General features: G+C 44.4%; 1 protein-coding gene across 1 annotated transcript in view; it reads right to left on the bottom strand.

Annotated features, from left to right (window-relative positions):
• Positions 1-26,540, bottom strand: part of veph1 (ventricular zone expressed PH domain-containing 1) — a gene marked incomplete at both ends in the record, with an annotated part of 134,352 nt that overhangs the window by 62,232 nt on the left and 45,580 nt on the right. Inside the window, 2 exons of the mRNA XM_083637102.1 lie at positions 14,156-14,365; positions 18,361-18,524. Coding sequence (XP_083493228.1) covers positions 14,156-14,365; positions 18,361-18,524 — 374 coding nt within the window. The remainder of the gene's footprint in view (positions 1-14,155; positions 14,366-18,360; positions 18,525-26,540) is intronic.

Raw genomic sequence — 26,540 nt, 5'->3', positions numbered from 1 at the left:
GATTGTTTAGTTTTACAGAAGTTATGATATGATTATGAGAGAGATTGAACAAAAGAAGAAGAGAAAAAAATAAACCGGCTTGCTTTTTGTTAATTTCAAATTGCACTGTTGCTCCTCTGAATTTGTTTTTATTGCAGAATCTTTTTAAACCATCTTTTTATGGTTATTCTTAACTAGTGCAGTGCCCGTTCACCCCACTGCTGCACAGAGCGCTCTTCGCTTGTTTATTCAAAGTTGATTAATATTGAGCTTGTTCAAATCCAACACTGCACGTCCTTGGGTCCCCAGCAATGACCCCGCCAAGTGTGAAGTAGATCGGAGAGGATACCTTGCTTTATGTGGCGCTAGAAAACACCCACTGAGTAAGCCTCATGTCCCAGTATGTCAAGAGTAGACCACACCATGAACATTTCTGGTCAACCCGCCAGGAGGAGTACATTAAAGTATGAAACATGTTATTTCCTGTTGCCAGTAGGTGGTGCTATGACTATAACTGAATATTGGCATGTAGATAGACGTCTTCAGGTCGGGACTCTCTTCAAACGTGAAATTTGGGACAGATTTGACCATGTACAGCCAAGCTACAAACCACTTTTGGTGCCGACAGTGGTGTCCAAATTGCACCAAATTCAACACTACACTTCCTCATGTTCCCAGCAACACATTTGCCATGTGTGAAGTCGATCGGATGGTTGTCGACACAAACCACTTCCTGTGTTGCCAGTTAGGTGGTGCTATGACTATGTGTGTGTCCAAATTGCACCAAATTTGAGACTGCACGTTCTCAGGTTCCTAGTAGCAACACACTCACCAAGTGTGAAGTTGATTGGACAAACGATGTCCAATCAATGATGTGGTTGTCGAGATATGCGATAAACACACACGCACACACACACACGGACGCACGCACGCACGCAAACACACACACACACACACACACACACGCACAAAGACATACAGAGATTCATCGAATTAGTAAAGAGATGTGGTTTTTAGGTTACTGGCAAAGGTGGCAGAATGGGAAGAAAAAAATGATATAAATGGGCTGAACGTGTTGTGGGACAGGAAGATTAGAATGTATTGACACAATACATGCTGGATGGTTTTGGTCAGGCAAGGGTGTACATTACATAATTAGACACACATTTCCTTCACACTCGGGCAGTTTGGGGGACTGTGTACACTTTATTTTGTTGCTAAATCATGACAAGCAATAATAAATACAAACACATGCAGTTGGCTCTCGGAGAGCTTGCAAAATATAAACTGAAACCGACATTCTCCTTTTCCCAAATGGCATCACACACACACACGTATGTACGTACGCACACACACACACGCATGTACGCACGCACGCACGCACGCACGCACGCACGCACACGCACACACACACACACACACACACACACACACACACACACACAAACGCACAACATGTTAACATTGAATATGTATTTAAGAAGATTTATACCTTCAGATGCTATTTGTATTCTAGCAGGCAGTGTCAAACCTTTACTTTCCTATTTACTTGGCTTCCTAATCTATAAACTGTAAATTGAATGACATACTGTAAATGTTGTAGTAATTATTTCACAACACACTTAACTCGATATTAAAGCACTCAGCTGTCTGAGTGCATGTCAGCCCTGTAAATGTGCCATGTGGTTTCCTTTCATCTCTCATTAAAGAGTATTGTTTTATGTAAAAGAAGAAAACTCTCAAGAGAAAATCATCCAGTAACCATTGGGTGGAAGATTAAAAGGCTCCCTAAATTATTCTGGAGAGACTGCTCTCCATTTCATACTTTATCTTTGCTCAAGCCCCTGAAATAAATGCTATGCTGAATATATATATTTTGGTCGATCATATCTCTGCTGTTACTGTATCTGCAGCATTGTATCTAACATGTGTCTCATTGGAAAACGTGGACATTTCCCTCTACAAAGATGCTCCATATGGATCATGCATTCGTGGGATGAGCAGCACAACTGATTATGTGCAAATGCCCCACGTGAAATGTGCCAAATTTCCCTGCCAATGTCAAACAGTGTATTCTCAATGGCATTCACTCTATTGATTTGAGTTGGATGATTGAAATCTCTATCAGTAACGAGGAACAAACATGAAGACATATTGGTAATTTTACACTTTATTCATTGAACACAGTCAGGAGCCTCAGTAGCGGGTGGAAGAAACATACTCAGTCACAACAGCCTGGCAGCTCCTCCTCATGCTGGTCACGTGTTGCTGTGACATGCCATTCCATTCCTCAACCAGGATTTGTCACAGGTCAGGCATCGTGGTTGCGTTGGTTACTCTAGCATGTCCAGCACGCCGGAGCTGATCCCACAAGTGCTCAATTGGGTTGAGGTCTGGACTGTTGGCAGGCAATTCCATTCTCTCTACCCCCACATTGTGGAGGTAGTCTGTGATAACCCTGCATGGCTGTGTGGGGGCTTTGAGGACGGAGTTAGCCGTCCCAGATTGTTTTTTCCTTCTTCTTCTTTTAGATTTGTTGGGGGTGTTTTTGTCTTTATTGGATAGGACAGTAGATAAACAGTAGATAGGACAGTAGATAAACAGTAGATAGGACAGTAGATAAACAGGAAAGGTGGGGAGAGAGAGGGGATGACATGTGGCAAAGAAGGACCACGGAGCGGATTGGAACGCGGGTGGGCCACGCGTAGGATTGAGCCTTAGTGGTAAGTGCTCTACCAGGTGAGCCACTGGGACGCTCCCAAAAGCTGTTACTTGATCGATGCAACAATCAGCATAGTGTTCTCCATGTCATCTCCATACTTTGAGCCTGCCATCCAACTTCCACAGACAGAACCTGGACTCATCACTGAACATGGCACTTCCTCCACATGTTCAGGTTGCAATGTCGGTGTTGCTGATACCAGCGCAAACGGGCCTGACGGTGAATGCCCCCTGGCAGGCTTACGAGCTTGGAGATTGCCTGGGTACAGTCTGTCTGATCAGAGAGCCGTCTGCCATAACGTCCTGCAAACCTTGCGTGCAAATCTCTGGAGGACAGGCTACGGTTCCTCAGTGATGTCAGGGTGATGAACCGGTCTTCTTGGGGTGTTGGCTTTTTGGGACTCCCACTTCGCAGTCCGTCTTTGACATCACCGGTTTCACGCAACTTGGCCTCCTGACTGTTCACTGACTAAAGCGTAAAATTGCCAATTATGTCTTGTTTGTTCCTTGTTACTGAGAGAGTTCAATCATCCAATGCCCCAAACAAGTCAAAACAATAGAGTCAATACCAACAAGAGGATACACTCTTTGACATTGGCAGGGACATTTGGCACATTTCACTTGGGGCATTCGCACATAATCAGCTGTGCTGCTCATCCCACAAAGGCATGATCCATTTAAATGGGGCATCTTTGTAAAGGGAAATGTCCACGCTTTCCAATGAGATAAGATACAATGCTGATGATACAGTAACAGTAGACATATGATTTGAGGGGTTTATTTTATACTTGATATCAGTGGCATATGTTCACTTATAATAATAATAATAATAGTAATAATAATAATAATAATAATAATAATAATAATAATAATAATAATAATAATAACTTTATTTATAGAGCACCTTTCACAGACCGAGATCAGTGCTTTACACAACAAAAGACAAATACAGAGATATTAAAATCGAGAATAGAAATAGCGATCGCTATACATAGTGTTCTAGTCAGTAAACGGGGAGAGCAAAAACAGAAAGTAAACTGTCCATGTTGTTAAAAGATGTAAATTTCATAATGAAAACAACAACAACACAGGGATACAGAGCTGGACAGGTGTCAGTCCCTGAATGCTTCTCTAAAAAGGTGAGTCTTTAGGTGGTATTTGAAAGACTCCACGAAAAGAGCAAATCTAAGGGGCGGAGGCAGGCTGTTTCATAGTTTAGGGGCCATGGTCTCAAAGGCTCGGTCGCCATGGGTCTTAAGGCGAGTGCGAGGAACCTGAAGCAGGTTTAGATCAGTGGATCTGAGGGAACGAGCAGATGTATGGGGGTGCAGTGAATCAGAGATGTAATCAGGTGCGTGACTGTGTAGTGCTTTGTAGGTGAGGGTGATCATTTTGAACTGGAATCTATAGGCAACAGGTAACCAGTGAAGTGACTTGAGTACCGGGGTGATGTGACACCCTGGTATCATAAATTCAAAGCTTCAGAACATAAGTCATCGTGGGAACATTTGAATAAACATCAATAATGGACATCACTAAATGGGTCAATGAAAGGACAAGCCTCTCCCCACTTTCCTCTCATCATCATTCCTACCTGTCAACGTTTTCTTTCTACTTCTCTCACACCTTCTCTCCTCTCCTTTTCTCCTTCACACCGTCTCTCCTCCTCTCCTTCACACCTCACCATCTCTCCTCCTCTCCTTCACACCTCACCTTCTCTCCTCCTCTCCTTCACACCTCACCATCTCTGTGACCTCTCTTGCGGAGTTAAGGGCAGGAGGACCAAAGCCCGCCAACAATTGGGCCATCTGCAGACAAAGCTAAACATTTGTTAATTAAAAAAATAGCTACAGTCTCTAAACCTTGTAAAAAAACACTGCTTGCATCTGAGTTCAAAGAGTTGACTGAGCGAGACAAACTATGATTGATTGATGAAGGGACAGAAAGACGGACAGAGTAGCAGCCAACCTGTGATTACAGGTCTCTCAAGCACGTCTTGTAAAGAGGACAGAAGAATGCAGTTATTGCACAGTTTGGACATGTTTCACCGGGGCTTTCCACAGGTCACTACATTTAAATGTGGATACTAAAACTAGCAGAAAAGAGAGAACTTGACTCTGTACTGTAACGGAAAGCCAAGTTCCATTCCAAAAAAGATATAGGAGCACACTAGGGGTTGACACTGTTAAGAGCCTGGCAAGTTACATGAAGTTTCAACTTTATTTTATTATCACAAGGTTAGGTTGGTGGATTTAAGCGCTCCTAAAGCAGATCAAATATCAGAGATCATTTTTAATGATCTGGAAAAAGCACTTGCCCTTGATTTAACATCTACAGTACATCGAGGCACTACATCCCAAACACATAACTGGCTACTAGTACTGTAGCTACTACTAATGGTGTACAAATTAGCATCCTAAACTCAACAACGAAAGATAGCATAAGGAAAACATTGGGAAAAGAACAGCCTTCTGAAACTACAGAGCTGTTTTGTTTGATTATGAATTGTCATGTTCTCCAAAAAATCATGGCGGAAGAACAGAGACTCTAAAGTGGCGATTTGACAGGATAAATAAGTGCTTTATCTGGAGAGGGAACCGGTTATTCCTGCCTCATGCCTGTGTGCACGCAACACACGCACACACATACACACACACACACACACACACACACACACACGCACGCACGCACGCACGCACGCACGCACGCACGCACGCACGCACGCACACACACACACACACACACACACACATACACACACACACACACACGCACACACACACACACATACGGTAAACACATCCTCTGAGACAAGAAACAATTTGGCCCATCTGCTTCCATCACTCCATTATTATATTTCCAACAACACTGCGAGCCAGTGTCCTCCGGCAGTAGCAGGTGCGTGTGTGTGTGTGCGTGTGTGTGTGTGCGTGCGTGTGTGCGTGCGTGCGTGTGTGTGTGTGTGTGTGTGTGTGTGCATGTGTGTGCGTGCGTGTGTGTGCGCGTGCGTGTGTGTGTGTTCATGTTTATGTGTGTGAGTGTATAATGTGCCTGAGAAAACTGTAAACAAATGCATTTAAATGTTGAATGATTCAGAGTTGACCAGAAAAAAGGGAGAAAACAAGACACCACAGTGGTCCGGTGACAAAGCCAAATCCTTTCTCTGTCCCCCAACCTGTTTTTCTGTCTTTCTTTCCTATTGTTTGTTCGGTCGCTTAGCTTCCCTTGATTGTCGATCGGTACACTGATCTCTCTACTTCCCCTGGAGCTGCAGTCTGGCACACAACCACTGTCCCTAACAAGCCCCATAGAGATACCGCTGTGTGTGTGTGTGTGTGTGTGTGTGTGTGTGTGTGTGTGTGTGTGTGTGTGTGTGTGTGTGTGTGCGTGCGCGCGCGCGCCTGTGTGTGTGTGTGATTGTGAGTGTGATTTACTGTGAGATTGTGATTTATAATGTTTGTAATGTGTGCCTGGAGGATTGATTGATATCCATATCAGAATTTTTCATTAAATATTAATTAAATTAGGATATATCAAGGGAGGGGTGGTTGAAATGGATAAATCAACATAAATATTGAATAATTACATTTCTATCTGGCAATGAGTTTGTTTGGAACCGAAGCCATATTGCCGCATTAAAAAGGTATTTGGCTCTCCTTGTCAAAATCGGCTTCTAAGATATCCATCCATTTATTGATTATTGTGTCATTTTTCTAGGTGTGGTCATCTTTCAATATCATACTAGCGCTTCAAATAAGATTAGCTCTGCTACATAGTGGAACCAGTCTAGAAAACATGTTGTGCTCTAAGTTTCTTTTTCCTTAACATTGGCAAAACCACGACTCTTGCACTCACGCACTTGACACTTGACTACTAACAAGTAACATAAGTTCTAGCATTATGCTTGACGCTGCTTTATATTGCAAACATCACCGTTAGGTTGTCAAGTTTATAACGTTATCTTACAGCAGAATCAAATTCGTTAGAAGTAGTAGCAACATGCTAATAATGTACTCCTTTTGCCAACCGGCTGCTGTAGCAAGTCCATTCCATCACCGCTTCATCCACATCACAGCCACTTCTTGCCGTTTGTGTCTGGCGTGGTTTAACGCTAATTTCAACTGTTATTCTGTTGACAGCCTGCCGTTGTAGCTATGTGAGACCTAGGTAGCTAAGCTAGCATATATATACAGTATATATATAGCGTTGTCTGTTCTTATGCAAAAATCCATCTTCTTTTTAACTTTTCCTCGGTAGGAAACCCATGAAATGATAAATAATGCTGTTTGTTCTTTGAATTTGAATAGAAATGCACACTACATGCCTGAGTGCTTTCACACTGAGCGATTGTTATCGGATCACGGCGAATGAATGGACAAACCCAGCGAGCGCAGAAAGCAGAAGTGCTAATTACCATTCTATGGTTGATATAGGCCTATCTCAGAATAGAATAGAAGAGAAAAATGAGTTCATGAGTTGACGATTCAGTCTGAATATCAGGCTATGTATGCGTCACTGATCTATTCCTAGAATTTCCTACTCAAGTTCCTACTCAAGTTCCTACTAAGTTGAGAAACACAATATACGTATGCTAATTCCCTTCAGGAGGGAAAGGAAGCCAGAAAGAATATTGTGCAATCCAGTTAAATCCAGCGCATCCCAATGTGTGTGTGCGTGTGTGTGTGGGTGTGTGTGTGTGTGTGTGTGTGTGTGCGTGTGTGTGAGTACAGGGCACAAACAGCGAGCCACAGGAGGCACACTCCACTGCCATCACCAGGAGGCCTCAGCAGAGGCATTTCCCAGAAAATCACGAGTTATTTTCCAAATGGTTCCAATGTGAAGAAAGACAGAGATCCCACCAAGTGTGTGTGTGTGTGTGTGTGTGTGTGTGTGCGTGTGTGTGTGTGCACGCATGATTGTGTGTGTGTGCGTGTGTTAGAGTGGGGTTGGCAGGGTTTTGGGACATGAAGATTGAGGAGGAAGGGCCCTCTTGGTTAGAGGAAAAGATTGGCTAAGACCTTGTAACGACTAAGTAACACAAAATGTTATTATGGTTTCCATCTCCATGATCTCCATAAGCTTGTGTATGTACGTGTGTGTGTGTGTGTGTGTGTGTGTGTGTGTGTGTGTGTGTGTGTGTGTGTGTGTGTGGAGGGGCCGCACTTCATCTCAAGACGCCATCAGGAGAAGAGGAAACAGTCATGTCGTATTTTTCTCCTTTTCTTAATTTCCCCAAATTGTCGTTAAACTGCCTTAAATGGACCCTGAGGGAAAGAGAGACTGGGAGCCCTCAACACTCCGTCGTCGTGTCACCTTCATCGCTCACACACGCACGCACGCGCGCGCACACACACACACACACACACACACACACACACACACACACACACACACACACACACACACACACACACACACACTTTTGCTTGCCCTGTTTCTCACAAATACCCATGGACTCCCCTCTCTCTCTCTCTCTCTCTCTCTCTCTCTCTCTCTCTCTCTCTCTCTCTCTCTCCATTCAAAACTTTACTGGCTAGATAGTGTACCCTATACTGCTCTGGAACTGATTGACAGAGCCCACTCCACTCCTGTACTTATCTGGTCCACTCTATTCATTATTATCCAGTGTTGTATGCGTCATGTATTACTTATAAAGTTAGCACAAATCCACCATGCCCTGCTCTGGCCCAGTACTTATCCCATGCATTTCATCCCGCTCAGTATATTGCTGCGTCATGGTACATTGTTTCATTGCACCACTGGACATCCCACATTAACCACACTGCATGAATGCAAATGGTGATAGAATAGAATAACATGTCTACACTAAATGTGAAGTCTTGTTGTGCCAGCATGTACGGTGTTGCTGTTACACAAATGTTACGTGGGTTTATTACGCTTGGCCCAAAAGATGATTCTGACTCTGAATCATGTTCAGAAGGGGAAAGTAAAATAAAACACACAGGAGCAGTAGGAGTGTTAACTCACGCCGTCAGCAGAAAATTAATGGCGGTCGGATTGTATGTTTCCCTAAAGAGAGCCAGGCGGCTGATAAGACGAGAGCTAATGACTAGGCTCACACTGTACAGTAAAGAGCACAGTGTGTGTGAGTCTGGCTCACCAGCATGTACTGTAACCCCCCCTGCCCATCAGACAGCAGTGATACCACCCTGCAGAATTACACCACCAGCTCAAGTGTTTCAGCAGAGTGTTTGAAACAAAGTCAAGTAATGACTGAAACACTTTTTATGTTCAAAGAATTGCTGGTGGGGGAGAACGTGTGGCCAAGACCACAGGGCAGCCAAGTCCTTAACCCAGGTTTGGCCCAAAAAAGGGGCTTGAGGGACACATTTAACATCCCACAAAAATGAATATTGATATTTTCAAGTAAAAATAAAAAAGTGTAAAATATTTATCTAAAGCCCCAATATGTATATATATATATATTTTTTACCTTAATATAAGAGCTTTTACATCATTTTTATGGTATACTGACCACTAATAGGGAGAATGGCGCCTCTATCATTCCCACTTGGCGCCCTGAATGCCTGTTTCCTGCAGCATGTAAACTTTGAGGCTGCGTCCCGGAGCATGTCAAGTTGCCTGGAACTTTTAACTCTTAATTTACTTAATTAACGTAATTTCCTGAGCAGCTCTTTCAGTTTCCACTGACAAACTAACGGGGTGCTTTTATTGTGAAGTATGTATAATCGCTTGCTAGCGGTGCAATTAGCCATTCTTTCACTAAAACAAGTCGAGACGCAAATCAGTTAAACACTGTAGAAAGGTAAGCAAAGTAAGGCTGTTATCTGAACGTAGAAACAGGGAAGTGTAGCATTTATTAACGTTAGCATTTGTAACTGGAGGGTGGTGGTGGGGGGGGACGCAGTTTCCCCAAATAGAAAAACGACAATATGTAATGGTGCTTAACATCTGACAAGTTATTTTAAGACAAAACGGCTTGTTTGTATGCCTTCAGACATATGATAATCATTTTCATCATCAAAGGATTCTACTTAGTGCTTTTAAAGTTGTGTTGTTTATATTTCTTTCATTTTGTCAACTTTTCTTTTGAATATGCATTCATTGTTTTTATGCCTTTTTGTAAAGCACTTTCTGATTCTGAACCCTGCCTTAGTAGTCTCTGCTTGTGTTTTTGTGTTTGTTTGTCTGTGCTGTTTGTCTCTGTGCAGCTCCTGTTGTTCCGGCCAACCTGCCTGCTCCAGCTTTCTGCACATCTCCTGATCATCTTGTTATCCCATCACCTGCCTGCCAGTTTTACCACACCTGTTCCTAGTTTCCTCATTAGTCTCAGCAATAGACCAAATCACCGGGATGTTTACATTTACTTCCGGGTACCCCTGGGTCCACACATTATAATGGCGGTGAACGGCACAAACTGACATGTTGAAGACAAAAACAGACAAAGAAGACAAAAATGGTTCGTTCGTGTTGTGTTGTTGTTTAATATCATTCATAACAACACTTTCACTAACGTTAGTGGAGACCAGACTAGCTTATTTACCTGTTGGACCAGACTTGACGCTAAATTAAATTAACGTGGCGTCGGTAGCTCTGTCTGTAACGTTAACGACTCTGCTCTCGCCGAGAAGAGCCTGGTGACGCGAGGTTACGAGTCTGCAAAAAAACAGCGAGTTTGACAGACTAACAAACGTTATTAGCTAGCTAACACTACATAAAACAAACACAGAAGAAAGGCTAGATACGTCGGACAAGCATGTTTACCAACCGTTTAACCATTTAAATTGAAAGTAGTCGGCCGAAAACAACGAGAGGGTTTGACAGCATTTATTTGACAACACGCACATTTAAACCTGCCGCCTTCCCCAAGTGGTACCCGGAAGTAAATTTGTTTACATGGTGACGTCACGGTGATTTGGTCTATAGAGGGTATGCACGTGATGTCACAGAGGCAGAGGTCACGCCCACTGAGTGGCAGCATGACTGAGCTTGAATGCAGTAATCAGCCTAGATAACTGACACCTGCTGCTCAGGGAGGAACCTGCTGAATGTTTTGCCACTCAGTCCCAATTGAGGGGGCGTGTTCCGATGGGAAAGTGACGTCTGTGCCTCTATATACCAGTCTCCTCTGTACACCAGTTCTCCGCCAAACCGTCTTTTTTTTTGGCCAGCTACGTATCCCGCCTAGACGATTTGGTATTAGAAGTTCCTTTGAAAGGAAGTTGTGGATTTAAGAAATTTACCACGAGAGGAAGGGGGTTGTGGCCACATTTACCACTGGTACAGGGTTGTGGCACGAGGCAAAGCGAGTATTCACTCATGCTGTTGTAGAATTCCTCATTTGAAACTACACGGCACGCCATGCAGCAAAAAACAAACTCATGTTTCACACTACCTCTGCCAGACAATTTCTCCCACTGCCGCAAATACAGTAACGTTAGGTGTCATCAGTGAGTGATGTCATCAGTGATGATGTCATCAGTGATGTCACTTGAGTGACATCATCAATGACATCATTGGTGACATCATCAGTGTGAAGCTGGGAAGATATGCTGATGATGTGTGAAGGCCTTAAAAACGTAAAACATCGCTGTAGTGTTCCCCGTCGGTGGATTTTTTTTTTTTTTTTTTTGCACCACATTAAAGTGTTTTGGCAAATTTTGGAGGTGATCGGAGCAACGGTGCGCCAACTCCGGCCAAACAAACACACAGCTCTCCAATTATAGTAGTAAGATTATTGTAGTAGCAGTAGTAGTAGTACTGTAGTAGTAGTAGTAGTAGTAGTAGTATAGTAGTAGTATAGTAGCATTTTCAGAACTGACTTTGCTCTATCTAGACTGCAAAATAACTTGTTATGCATGGGTAACAATACAATTATAGGCACCTTTTTGAGAGAAACTGACCATATGAAATTACAATCTACTTTATGCTTGTTATGTGGAGCATGGAGGAGGGCAGGTCTGTCTCACAGTTGCAGTTCAACTGAGATTAGTAGTGTTTTGTTTTCTCTGATGCAGCTAAATCTCCCTAACCTTCCCTTTGAAGGAGGCATATGTTTTAGCAGGTTGTTGCGTTCCTACATCTCTGTCCTGCTGTAGAGACACTGAAGCCTCTATAGAGACACTGCGTAACGCATCATCATTCAGAAACCACGCCCAAGACGGGGGAAAACGGAACCCCCCCCCTCCAATCCTGGCGTTCTCCTATGTCACGTGCATGGTTGCGTGTTGCACAAAAAGATCGTATATACGGAAGATGAACACTCCAACTTACTTCTTGACAGCTAGATCCACATTTTTCTTCTCGCCAATTCTCAATGGCTTCCTTGTTTTGCTCAGGAGTACAAAAAAACTTTAACTGGCGATTTTGTACATTTGTTGTCTGCGCAGCCCACCACACAACAGCTTTTAGCTATGTTTAATTCAAGGAAAATGACGCTGGTGTGTGGAAATGAACGGAGCTTTTCCGCCATGATGGGCGTGGCCTATTTCATGCAGTGTCTCTATAATGGAGTCAGCATGTGTTCCTACATCTCTGTCCTGCTGTAGATACACTGAAGTCTCTATGGAGTCAGCATGTGTTTCCTACATCTCTGTCCTGCTGTAGAGACACTGAAGTCTCTATGGAGTCAGCATGTGTTCCTACATCTCTGTCCTGCTGTAGAGACACTGAAGTCTCTATGGAGTCAGCATGTGTTCCTACATCTCTGTCCTGCTGTAGAGACACTGAAGTCTCTATGGAGTCAGCATGTGTTTCCTACATCTCTGTCCTGCTGTAGAGACACTGAAGTCTCTATGGAGTCAGCATGTGTTTCCTACATCTCTGTCCTGCTGTAGAGACACTGAAGTCTCTATGGAGTCAGCATGTGTTTCCTACATCTCTGTCCTGCTGTAGAGACACTGAAGTCTCTATGGAGTCAGCATGTGTTCCTACATCTCTGTCCTGCTGTAGAGACACTGAAGTCTCTATGGAGTCAGCATGTGTTCCTACATCTCTGTCCTGCTGTAGAGACACTGAAGTCTCTATGGAGTCAGCATGTGTTTCCTACATCTCTGTCCTGCTGTAGAGACACTGAAGTCTCTATGGAGTCAGCATGTGTTTCCTACATCTCTGTCCTGCTGTAGAGACACTGAAGTCTCTATGGAGTCAGCATGTGTTCCTACATCTCTGTCCTGCTGTAGAGACACTGAAGTCTCTATGGAGTCAGCATGTGTTTCCTACATCTCTGTCCTGCTGTAGAGACACTGAAGTCTCTATGGAGTCAGCATGTGTTTCCTACATCTCTGTCCTGCTGTAGAGACACTGAAGTCTCTATGGAGTCAGCATGTGTTTCCTACATCTCTGTCCTGCTGTAGAGACACTGAAGTCTCTATGGAGTCAGCATGTTCCTACATCTCTGTCCTGCTGTAGAGACACTGAAGTCTCTATGGAGTCAGCATGTGTTCCTACATCTCTGTCCTGCTGTAGAGACACTGAAGTCTCTATGGAGTCAGCATGTTCCTACATCTCTGTCCTGCTGTAGAGACACTGAAGTCTCTATGGAGTCAGCATGTGTTTCTTTTGGGTAGACACTTCCACCGCACTGGATGTGAGACACAGTCAAAACCTCCGCACTGTCTGGGCTGTCAGTAGCAGTGTGCATGTGTGTGTGAGTGTGTCTTTTATAGTTGGCAGGACAACGGAGAACAAGTCAGGTGACAGCACAGCCTCCCTGCCTACTCATTAAAATAATCACTGTGTAGAGAGAGTGTGTGTGTGTGTGTGTGTGTGTGCGTGTGTGTGTGTGTGTGTGTGTGTCTATGAGGACATTCATTGCCAAGCAGATTAAGTCCTACTGAAACACACAGTTCTGCTCTCTGTATCAACATCATCGCTCATGGAGATACAGGCTACGGCTTCACTTGTTGCTTCAGCGAGATCTTTATCGTCCAATCAAGGCGCTACGCACAAAGATCCGATTTGCTCACGTTGTGAGTAGATCCTAAAAAGAGATTTAGAGGCGAGCAGTGATGCATTATGATCAGACTATCAGTACTATATCTGAGCAATGTAAAGAGAGAGAAAGCACGAGTGGAGAAAAGTAACGCTGACATGCATCAGATGCATCAGGGACATTTTCCATCCAAGTGTGGATGGATGAGAATGTGCTATTGTAAAATCTTAGGAAACTTCATGATCAGATGTTAAAAAGCACATAGGAAAAGAGTAACCGCTGGAGGTAGAGCGGGGGGTGATATTGTACTTAGAGTGCTTATGTTAGCCCACATTTTGGCATCACTGTTGAGCAGAGAGACAAGGGAAATCCTATTTTACGCGATATGGGACTTTTATATGGGAAAACCTTGTTAAACAAAATATTAATCATACCAGAGTAATTTTTACTTACTTTAAAATGTGCCTGTGGGGGGTTGGGGGGGGGGGGGTCTTTAAGTGTATGTTTTGTGTGTGTAGTATTCGCTGTGTGTATTTGTACCTCACTGATGATGCCCACAGCACTATGGATCTTGGCCACATGACCAAGATGGGCAGGGCACTGTTGTCCCACAATCCTCAGCGCCGGCAGGAAGCTGACCAATGAGGAAGGGCTGGCCTGTGACACGTCCATGAGTGCACCCAGTAGGGCCTCGGTTATGGAATGGTCGCCAAGGTAACTAACCAACGAAGGGACCTGGGGACTCAACATCTGTATGAGAGAGAGAGAGAGAGAGAGAGAGAGAGCGAGAGAGAGAGAGAGAGCGAGAGAGAAAACAAATTACTGTATCATCATAATAGTATTATTTTTGATCATAATTATACTAGTAAATTATTCTGTCACAGTTAACAAATGCAAGCTTTTGTTTGGGCACCAACATCACTCCGATGGAACTCTTCACACGCACACATCGGAATAACAATTATGCTCCTCCTCCTGCTACTTCATGAGTCACTCGCGCTGAACAATTATGTGATTATCGGCACTATCTGTTCTTCAGGGATGAGAATTTTGACTTAATCTGAAGTTATGTAACAAACAAAAAAAGATTTGTGTAACCATACTGTTAGGACAATGCTGTATGTGACTGACTGTTTATTACCGTGTAAGGCGTGCATGCTGAAAACATGCAAGTCCTGTATGACCATATTACAACTATCCTCATGATGGGAAATATTTGCACAAGTGTGTGTGTGTGTGTGTGTGTGTGTGTGTGTGTGTGTGTGTGTGTGTGTGCGTGCGTGAGTGAGAGAGAGGGGGGGGGGGGGGGAGAGATCTCCGACATGAATAACTCCTGATGGCTGGTTTTGTCTCCCCGTGCCATTACATGTGAGTGAGAGTATCCATGTTTCAGCCACATGTGCTGTGTATGTTAGATACTGTACTTGCATGTCATGTTTAACATCAGTCTCTGGAGCGCTGGACAGCATTCCAACATGCAGGGATAAGGGAATTCCTACTGGATGTGTATGCCGAAGGCATCGCTCCGTTTCCTCATTTCTGTTCCAGTCATTTTCACCACTATGATAATGGCTCATTCTGGGTGTTAGAATGGTTCCCTGTCAGGTGCTTGTTCGCGGAGGGATGGCCGCCGAGGGGCCCCGATCCAGGGCCAATCAGGCCGGCCGGGTTCCCTTGAGCTACCGCAAATAGTGACATCATCAGAGATGTATGACATCACAATAGAGTGATGTATTTTTGTAGGCTTAACCAGAAATCGCCACCATTTTGGTTCCTCAGGAGAAAAGTCTATGGGGTTTTAGAATGAGGATTTCACTTAAAAGCATCAAATAAGGTCTGTGGTTAACACAATTTTATGGGAACGCCAATTTGGGTTCAACAGGATAATCTAATCGCTTTTATGCCTTTTGAAGCGTTTTCTAGAAATCACGTTACAAAAAAACCTATTTAGGTTCCAAGTCATAAAAGTTATTCACGTTTGTGAAGATTATTCTGCTGAACCCAAATTCGTGCTCCCATCAACTTTTGTTAACCACAGACCTTATTTTATGCATTTAAGTGAAATCCCCATTCACTTTCCCCGTGACGAACCCGGAAGTATATTTCCGGACTCATTCCTGCGGTGCTCTATTTGATGATGATGATGATGTCACACAGGCGATTGACATAGACAGCGATGACATTACAATGAGAGTGATGATGACAATGTCACACAGCGATGACAGCATCAGTGATATGAGATTCCCAGCGGTGATGTCACCAGAGAGGTGATATCATCAGAGCCACGAATGCCTCACGACATCAGCAGTGATGTCATAATCACTGATGACATCATCACTGGATCCCTGGAGGAGTATAAGGGGGCTGGATTTGGCACTTGAGAAACTCAAGAGAGAGGCCGAGGCCAAACAGAGAGAGGTCGTACGAGAGGACAGGATGAGGGAATTGGAGCTTGAGGAACTCAAAGAGAGAGAGGCCCAGCGAGAGGCCCGACAGATCCAGAGAGACCGAACCGAAGAAGCCCAATGGGCAAGAGAGAAGATTGCGCATCAGGAGCGCTTGGAAAGCTTAACATATGATTTAAAGAGGCTACAAATAGCTGCGCTAAGCCAAGGGCAATCGAGTAGCCTGGAATCCACCACCGGGTCTATGCGTGACACCCTTCACTCTGGACCAGCTGCTCACTCCATGCCTCCTGCTCCCATTACCCCTGATCCTCTGCAGCAGGCAGGGCCCGAAGAAGAACATCTGCATCAAGGCGCTGCCTTGTTTGGCGATGATTTCCTGGAGAGGCTTGCAGGATTCCTGCAGGCCGAGGGCAGGACAGTGGATGACCTCCGTAACACATTCCCTACTCGAGCCCCAGACAACCAGAGGGTGGCGCTGCCTGCAGTGCTACAATTACATCATCTCCATAATGGGTCCAGTGGGCATCATCCATATGACACTGCTCCTCCAGTTATCCAAGGGAGTGCGCCCTATGGGTCGAGCACGGCTCCAGCAGGTCCCACCTCCCTGTTTCCCAGTTACAGTTATGGAGCCGAGTCACTGCCAGTGTTTAAGGGTGAACAAGGATACACCGTTGCCGACTTTCAGCTCGCCATAGACACCGCGATAGGTAACCAGCCTCGAACTGAGGAGTGGAAATATCAGATGCGTGGTCGAGTTCATAATGAACTTGCCAAGTATTACGAGATGCCATTCACGGAAGCGATGCAGGCTGGGCTGAAGGATAACTTCGCTGAGATACTGAGAGATATCGTCCTCCGTAAGCTACATGAGGTACTGGATATCCCTGATATTAAGGAGGGAGACGTGAACGCCTTCACCATGTTCGCCTCGTCTACCCGATCATTGGTAGTTCTGCTGAGAGCTGTAGAGGGCCCAGATAGTGCCGAGCTCCGAAGTCACAGCTATGCCAGACAGTTGTTGTATAAGTTGCCCGAATCTTACCGGGAAAGCTTCATGGAACATTGCGTACAGCATGGTATTATACAGGGTGGTTCAGTGGAACATCGAACTGGCTGCAAAACACATCGTGAAGATTGAACGCATGGCTAATGAGGAGGCATCATCGAGATGCCCCCCAAGGGGGAAAGTGGGAGCGACGGTCGGAGGGATGGCTAGGGAAGCGGTCCTCTGCGACTTTCCACGGAAACGGACAGGTCCTGTGGCGGAACAGGGCCGGGGCCAAGGTTTTTGTGTGTTCTGTGAATGCAGAGAACATACAGTACCATCAGTCGGTGCCCGAAAATATCAGACCTGTGCATCAGCTCCAGACAGCAGCGTTCTGCTCCAGTGTCCCGGTGGTCACAACAACGACGTCACAAAACAACAACAAATCACCGCAAAACACCCGGAACCGCGGCAGTTAACTAGTATGAGTTGTGCCAAACAAATGTAAATATCTCAAAAACTATACATGATATCGCTTATATTTGGGCAGTCTGAGTGAGAGCAGAAGTAGCTCAAGGGTTTGATGTATAAATATATTCATGTCATGTTAAAGTTGTGTCTCGCTCCATAGGGTCCCATTGCAGTTTCCACCCAGAAACGCGGTTTGTTTACCAACATGCTGCTCGGCTGATCCCTCGTATAGACACAATTCAGCTCTTGGAGAATTGTTTATATCATTACATTACATTACATTACGTCATTTGGCAGATGCTTTTATCCAAAGCGACTTACACATTTTTGTCAGCAATAGAGCAATCAACTATGGAGCACAGTCTATGACAACTACAATTTTTTTTAGAAAGAGAGAAATAAGTTAGATCAAGAAGGGCCCAGATGGAGCCTGAAAAGGTGAGTCTTTAGTCTTTTCCGAAAGATCGGCAGTGATTCAGCAGTCCTGACCGAAGGTGGAAGCTCGTTCCACCATTGGGGTGCCAGGGACGAGAAGAGTCGAGATCGGGATGAGCGACTTTTGAGCCCCCGTAGCGAAGGAGGGGCGAGGCGTCCTGCACTGGTGGAGGAGCGAAGGGAGCGCTGAGAGGTTTGGAATCATGACGTAAAATCAAGGTATTCATTACTTTAGAGAATTTAGGTAATTTTTCAGACTCATATATGGCTTATTTTCTAGAAATACCCTATTTTCACACACAACCCACCCACTCAACCACCCAACCACACACACACACACACACACACACACACACACACACACACACACACACACACACACACACACACACACACACACACACACGTTTTTGTAAGCCAAGGGCACTTCCATACACACTCACAAGTGGATGTTGCTCTGCAACCATTTGAATGAGCCGGATCAGGTGTTGTTGCTCTGGCGACTCCAGCTGTGACATCATTGCAGTAAGGTTGCCTAGGTGACGGTGGATGGCATCTGGTTGTTTGGGGTAGACTGACGGCAACACACGCAACAGCATGTGGTTACCTGGTGGAGAGAGAGGGACAGAGAGAGAGGGACAGAGAGAGAGAGGGACAGAGAGAGAGAGAGGGACGGAGAGAGGGGGACAGAGAGAGAGAGAGGGACAGAGACAGAGAGAGAGAAGGACAGAGAGAGGGGGACAGAGAGAGAGAGGGACAGAGAGAGGGGGACAGAGAGAGAGAGGGACAGAGAGAGAGAGAGGGACAGAGAGAGGGGGACAGAGAGAGGGGGACAGAGAGAGAGAGGGACAGAGAGAGGGGGACAGAGAGAGAGAGGGACAGAGAGAGAGAGAGGGACGGAGAGAGGGGGACAGAGAGAGAGAGAGGGACAGAGAGAGAGAGGGACAGAGAGAGAGAGGGACAGAGAGAGAGGGGGACAGAGAGAGAGAGGGACAGAGAGAGAGAGAGGGACAGAGAGAGGGGGACAGAGAGAGGGGGACAGAGAGAGAGAGGGACAGAGAGAGGGGGACAGAGAGAGAGAGGGACAGAGAGAGAGAGAGGGACAGAGAGAGAGAGGGACAGAGAGAGAGAGGGACAGAGAGAGAGAGGGACAGAGAGAGGGGGACAGAGAGAGAGAGGGACAGAGAGAGAGAGAGGGACAGAGAGAGAGGGACAGAGAGAGGGGGACAGAGAGAGAGAGGGACAGAGAGAGGGGGACAGAGAGAGAGAGGGACAGAGAGAGAGAGGGACAGAGAGAGGGGGACAGAGAGAGAGAGGGACAGAGAGAGAGAGGGACAGAGAGAGGGGGACAGAGAGAGAGAGGGACAGAGAGAGGGGGACAGAGAGAGAGAGGGACAGAGAGAGAGAGGGACAGAGAGAGAGGGACAGAGAGAGGGGGACAGAGAGAGGGGGACAGAGAGAGAGAGGGACAGAGAGAGGGGGACAGAGAGAGAGAGGGACAGAGAGAGAGAGAGAGAGAGATAATTCAGTAAAGTAGCAGCACTCTTTGTCAACATAGTGGCAAACCTCTGTTTAATCCCTCCAAACCACATTGCTATACTATTGTCCATTGGAGCAGACAGCTGCAGTGCCAGTGTTGCTGCAGCCATATTTGTCATTTGTCATTTTCACAGGCGTCAATTGAGATATCAGCTGCTCACATCAGCTGTTCACATCTATCCAATAGCATACAACGCAATAGCGACACCCCTCCATGGTAGCCAATCATCTCGCTGCTGTCTTTTTAAATGTGTGTCTCTCTATCCACTCTAGTCTGCTCAACTTCATGCCGCTGTCAACGCGCACTCCCCGTCTCACCCCTCCACCTTTTTGTTTATTTATCTATCCTGTATTGAAGCAGGTCGGTCCCATTGAGATATGAAGACCTCTTTTTCAAGGGAAGCCTGGCCAAGATAGCAGCATAAAAGAGATACAGTTACAACATTAAAACAAACACCAAAGCAGTTACAACGTTCATAAAAAAACATGTGCAAGTACCAAAGCAATCTGCTTCTACGTCTCATTAGATTTTTGAAAGGTCCAAGTGGAACAAGTTCCTTCAGTTTGAGGTTGCTCTGAAGTGAGTGCAGGCTATAGGTGCAGAATACATGAAAGCATGTTTGCCAAGATCAGTGCGGACTTTGGGGACGGACAGTTAGCTGGTAGTAGGGATGCAGGCGCCTAGTCGGTTAAACGTTTAAACGTCCGCTACCCTCGTTAGTCGGCAACAAAATAAATCAGTTAAACTAATAATTAAATTATCATAATGATAAACAATGCTGGCGGTAACTGTTCCCAAAGACTTTACTGACCATACTTATTTTCATTATACAGTATCATCTGTATAATAAATCATTATCTTTACTTGTCTCTCCTGATTGAAATACTATTGGCTGCTGTTGGGCAACAGTGGTACGGTAGATGGAACCAACTCTTTCTTGCTGACAAATGTGGAAACCATGATGACTCTTGAAATCTGAGAGACTCGTGATTCATGATGGTGAAACCAGAAGCCGGCTTGTGGCCGGAAGGTTGCCAGTCCAAATCCCCTGTTCAGCTGTAAAAACACTTTCCACTCCCTCAACAACTACTGTTGAGATGCTCTTGAGCAAGGCACCTAACCCCCAGCTGCTCAGTGGAAGACTGTGGCTGTACTGGACAGCTCCTATGTGAATGTGAAGCAGGGTGTTGCTGGAAAACAGCAGTGCTCAGTCTCCTTTCTCTGTCTAAAGGTGAAACACGTGCTCCATATATGAACCAACATCTGCATTTAGGAACCAAACTTTCTCCATTGTTGTCCATATTCCTTCAGGGATGCTGATGCAGGAAATAAGAATGTCAGTGCTGACGCTTGACTGGAAATAACTGCATTTGTAAACCAGTAAGCAGCCCAACAAAACCCACAGCATTACTCAACTGCCATTGACTCACGTATCAAACATCTTAAAATGATTCACATCACTGAACAAAGACGTCTGTCTTCAGATGGTGGGCCCAATATTGGTGACATTTCAAGCATTCAGACAATAGCTTTTGTGTCTCAAAATGAACCAAAAGCCACCAGAGACAACAAGCAAAATTGTGTGTGACGTAGATTTCACCGCTGTTAATGTTTGACGCCAATTACATACAGTAAGTCACAGTGGGGTCTAAACCACGGGACTGGGATGGTGCGTGCAGGAGAAGGTCCAGGAGAACGCAACGTCGAGGAGAGCGCAGCATCCAGCCAAGACGTCTGTTCAGATGTGCGTTAACTGATCGTGAACCGATCGTGTCTGCCTGGGCTGGGCTAGCAGCTAAATTCTAACTTTGCTGAATGGATAGAACGGGGGGTTTACCCCACCCTGACCACGCCCCCAGCCAGGCTGAGCCAGCTAACCCAGCGTCTATGACGAGACATCACCTCAACCTATACCAAATGACGGCTACATACCAAGTTTCAAGTGTCTACAGTAAAGTCAAACAAGGTCGCCGGGAGGACCGTTTAAGTTTAGCTGTGGCCCGTGGCCGAAATGTGACAACACCACTTGCAGACCGGCTTAATGCAGTCCACTATGTGTCTGCCAAATTTCAAAATGTTTGACCACTCACACGCTGAGCTACAGCCAATTACAATGTGCAAAGAATAAGAATAAGAATCTGGCCAAAAACAATACGTGTAGGTATTCCCATCCTACGCTGCGAATACCTCAAAATCAATCCACAAGAACGCTATTTAACTGCCTCCATAGACAGGCATTTGACATTACTGTTTTCCTGTGGGATCATAGCGCTCACTCTCATAAAACAAGATTTACTGCAGTCTCTGTGAAAACAGCCACAAACTGTTTATCTCAATACACTGGATGTGAATCCCACGTTGAGTAACCTTACATTGCATCACCTCCTGGAACTCACCTAATAAGAAGGCCGATGTTGCTTAACAGCTTCTGATGATTCGCTTGTCGAGGTTGATTCTCCATTAATGTTCGCTTTTGCAACCTGATAGCCAGCGCTCCATTTTGACTCTTTTCCCGCCAATGATGAGGTATTCCCTCAATTACAATTCCCCGCCAATGACTTGACATAAGATACATTCCAGAGCAAAAGTAGGCCAGAGAGCCTAAATGAAGAATAACATGTTATGAAGAATAACATGTTAATGTATATCCCATGGCTTTTTTTAATTAGTTCTAGTTACCTTGTTTAACGCAAATATTTAAACAGAAATATTTTATGGTAATTTCAAACGTAATTACAAAATTGAAAATGATCGCGTCACACCTGCAGTAACCTTTACGGCCCAGCAGGGGCTGCGGCCAACAATTTTGGAAGCACTGATGTAGTGTTTATTTTTTATTTGTTTATTTGCACATCTTTAAAAACAGAAAAAAATTCAAATCAACAAAATAACGTGCGGGTAGAGACAGGCCAGGTGGCCTGATGAAGGGTCTCTACCTCAGAAAACCAAAAGTGTATGTAACTGCTGTGTGTAAGTCATGTAGAAAAAAGGAAAAAGAAAGCGGGTAAAAGGTGGGGAAAGAGAGCAGATAGCATCTGGACCATAATGTCTCTTCTCTTAGCTGTGTCTATAGAACACACACCCACACACACACATCAATTGGGCCGCTGTCGTCCAAACCTGCAAATAAACCACAGTGAGGAAAGTGGTTCCCCTTGGCAACATCTTTACAGGCCCTCTTTGATGTTCATATTAACCGCCCTCTGACCCCAACCCCCCCCCCCCCACACACACACACACAAACACACACCCTTCCACGCACTTGAGACATGCATCGTCGTAAAAAAAAAAGACAGATACAGTAAATGTACAGAAAGAGAGAGTCAGTAATGGCTGTAAAGCTGAGAGGCTGTAGGATTTACAGGTGTGTGGGGTGGAATGTTAAAAGGCAGGATGAGACAGCAGTCTGCACAGCAACACATTAGGAGCAGGATTTACAGAGCATGCTCAGTCCAACCCTCAGGCAGACACATGTAATCACATGCACATACATGTATACTCAACTTAATGCCGCTGTCAACGCGCAGGGTCTTAAGAAGTGCTTGTGCATCTTGTGTGTGTGTGTGTGTGTGTGTGTGTGTATGTTTATGTATATGTGTGCATGCATGTATGTGTCTATGTACAGTAGGCTATGTATGAAGTAAGGTTGTCAAAAGTATCGATAGTATCGATAAATATCAATACAAAGAATTTGAAACAGATACAATACTCATTTGCAACAGTATCAATACCAGCAGTGCTTTCTCTATTTTTTTTCTGATTTCCCCCCTCTTTTCTCCCCAATTGTACTTGACCAATTTTTCCTCCTGCTGCCCCGGTCGCTGCTCCACCCTCTGCCGATCTGGGGAGAGTGCGAGACTAGCACCATGCTTCCTCCAACACATGCACAGTTGCCAGCCGCTTCTTTTCACCGGACAGCGGGGAGCTTCACCGGCAGGACGTAGCAAGTGGAAGGATCACGCTATTCCCACCAGTTCCCTTCCACACCGACCAGGGGCCCCGACCGACCAGGGGAGATGCATTTGCAGTGACCAGGACACACGCCCACAGTCTGGCTTCCCTCCCCCAGACACAGCCAATCGTGCCTGTATGGACGCCCGACCAAGCCGGAGGTGACACGTGGGTGCGAACGTGCAAAGCAGTGCTTTCTCTTAATGAAAAACGTACAACTGATTTTCCCCTCCATATCATTGGTGGGGTATCTGCTGCTTCAACAAGATAAGTGTTCTGGTGACTAGAGCAGGGCTAATCTGCTGTGTATACTACAGTAAGTGCAAAGTTTTGAAAAAGTTTTATCGGGCCTAGATTATGAAGAAGCCATCCATCTCACTTAGTTTATTTGTATGCCTCTTGATGTGTCATTAACCCGCCGGTATCGAGTATCGATATTTTCCTGGGTACCTACTAGGGGTGGGGGAAAAAATCGATACACCACAGTATCGCGATATTTTGCCTGACGATATTGTATCGATATTTGGACGCCAAGTATCGATATTGCAAATTTTTTTTTTTTTTTTTTTTTTTTTTGCAGGCCATGCCAGGCCACCGGGCTACTATAAACTTTAGTTCCAAGGCCAGCAGTAAACAAACGGTAGCATATTTTCATTTTGTTTTAACAGTAACAGTTTTGTCATAACAGTAATTTACAAATTCCCTAGTTACTGAATGGGCTGAAGTGAAGTGAAGTTGCAAAAACTACATAAGTACAGTAGTCCACACACACATCCAGTTAAGGTGGACTGTAAGTAGACTGTAACAAACAGTTCAGTTTGTCAGGTGCATGCAACTATGACATGACTTTATGAAAGTTGTTGGTCTGTCTACTTGACAATGTTGCTGCAATAAAATGGTTGAAGTCAGATGTACAGACTGAAAAATTGTTCTTATATAAACCAGATGTTGACAAAGTTTTCCTTTGGGGACATCATTTGCAGTTGAAAAAGTAAGAAATAGCAATATATCGAAATATCGCAATATTCAATATATCGCAATATCGATATATCGCAATATCGAAAATATCGCAGTATCGCAATACTATCGTATCGTGACTCAAGTATCGTTTCAGTATCGTATCGTGGGCATCTGGTGATTCCCACCCCTAGTACCTACTACCTAGTATGAAGAGATGCGTGAGACATAAATATTGTATTGACTGTTATTAATATACTATTGTGCTTTTATGTTTTATGGTGTTTGTTTATGGTATGGTGCAAGTTTTAGGTGATGTATTTTGAATATTCCATGTTATGTAGGTTGTTTGGTTGTTCCCTCTTGTTTCTTCCAAAAGCTTACCATACTGTACAGGATGTAGTTATTCAATTATCATTAGGTATTTGTCGGTATGCGTGTGTGTGTGTGTGTGTGTGTGTGTGTGTGTGTGTGTGTGTGTGTGTGTGTGTGACCTTCATACCTTCATTCCAACATACACCCAAGCCATCAGAGCTGAGTAATATATCACGTTGATGACCTTTACGTCTTTTGCAACAAAGGCAACATTTCTGAGAGGCTACACAGACCGTTTCCGAAAAGAACCAAAACTGCGATTTTTGCTGTGGAGTTTTTCCTAACACATTGGAATCCCAAGGTGGGTCACACATAATTCCCAGATTCTGGAGAAAAGGTTATTTTGAATGGAAAATAATTTTGGTAAAGCTATTGGCTATCTTTGTTGCCATTGTCCAGACAGTATAAAATAGGCCGCGTAAAATACGTTAAGCAGATGAATTTCGCCTCCCAAAAGGCCACTAAAACAGTCTGAGTCATAATAAAAAATCATTTTCAAACGATGTGTTTCTTGTTGTAGATATGCTAGATGGATGTGGGTGGAAGCTTTTACAGCAGACGCAATGAGAAGAGCACAAGGTGAAGGTATCATTAGCAGAACTGTGGCGAATCAACCTGAATCAAACTAGTGTTCTGAGCTCTTGACTGAAGATCAACTTGGAGTGCGGTTACATGCACACTAATAAACCGACTATTATGATATTTCTACAGTTACTGAATAATAAGGTTGATTTATATAGCACATTTAAAACAACCGCAGTTGACCAAAGTGCTTAACGTGTAAGCAAATATAAAATAGATACAGTTAAGAAACAGTAAACAATAAACCGAAATAAACGCAGGAAGATGACATCGAGGTGACAGCTCAGCTTGAGTCTTTAGTAGTGACTTAAAGGACTCAGCAGTTGGTACAGTATGTGGACAGGTAAGCTGTTCCACAGATTAGGGGGGCAGCCGCCACGAATGCTCGGTCACCTGTATTATTCCGCCTTCAAGTCATGTAAACAGCATAAACAGATATCCTTTATTTTTGTGATCAATTGTTTTTATTTTTATATGTCATAATAAAACAAGGACAGTCAGAACACTTCTGATAATACGGAAACGTAGACATTACACCTGCCATGAAATACACCGTACATTACGTCTTAAACTAGGTGAAGGTATGCAATATTCCAAAATATACATAGAGTAAATATGGTCACCACAGCATCAAAAATAAAAATGAAGCAAAATTATTACTGAAGGCAAGACTAAACGGAAAGAAGAGCGCATAAGAATAGCCCATGTTAAAATAAAAGATAAATAAAATATTTCTGTTCTGAGTGACCCCACTCACCCCCCCATCCCACCCCCCCTCAACCCCAGAAGGACCCCATATCAGCAACTAAACAAACGATTTGATCTTTGTCAATGCAGCATCCCAGAAGTCTATGTTTGGAATTTTAGCATCGTGCAATCTTGCAATGGACCCTTCAATAGACACTATATCCAGAAATGAGAGCAACCATTCCCGCTTAGATAAGGTACATGGAGGTTTCCATCTACAGACAATCATTTTCTTTGCTGCTGTAAGGCCTGCTAACCACAGCCGCTTCTGTGATACGGAAAGATCTAAATCAGAGCTATCATTAAGGAGCAGCACTTGGGGAAGCATAGGAATAAAATGACCAACAATGGTAGAAAGTATTTCACATACAATTTTCCAGAAATCCATTACTTTTGGACATTCCCATATGGATATATGTCCCTGGATTAGCATAAGGACAAAATTGAAGTATTTTCATTTGGTAGAGTTTC

This window comes from Poromitra crassiceps (genome assembly GCF_964638095.1).
Source record: "Poromitra crassiceps genome assembly, chromosome: 5".
Taxonomy (NCBI): domain Eukaryota; kingdom Metazoa; phylum Chordata; class Actinopteri; order Beryciformes; family Melamphaidae; genus Poromitra; species Poromitra crassiceps.
The sequence above is the reverse complement of the archived record's forward strand: the minus strand, read 5'-3'. Positions and strand labels throughout refer to the sequence as shown.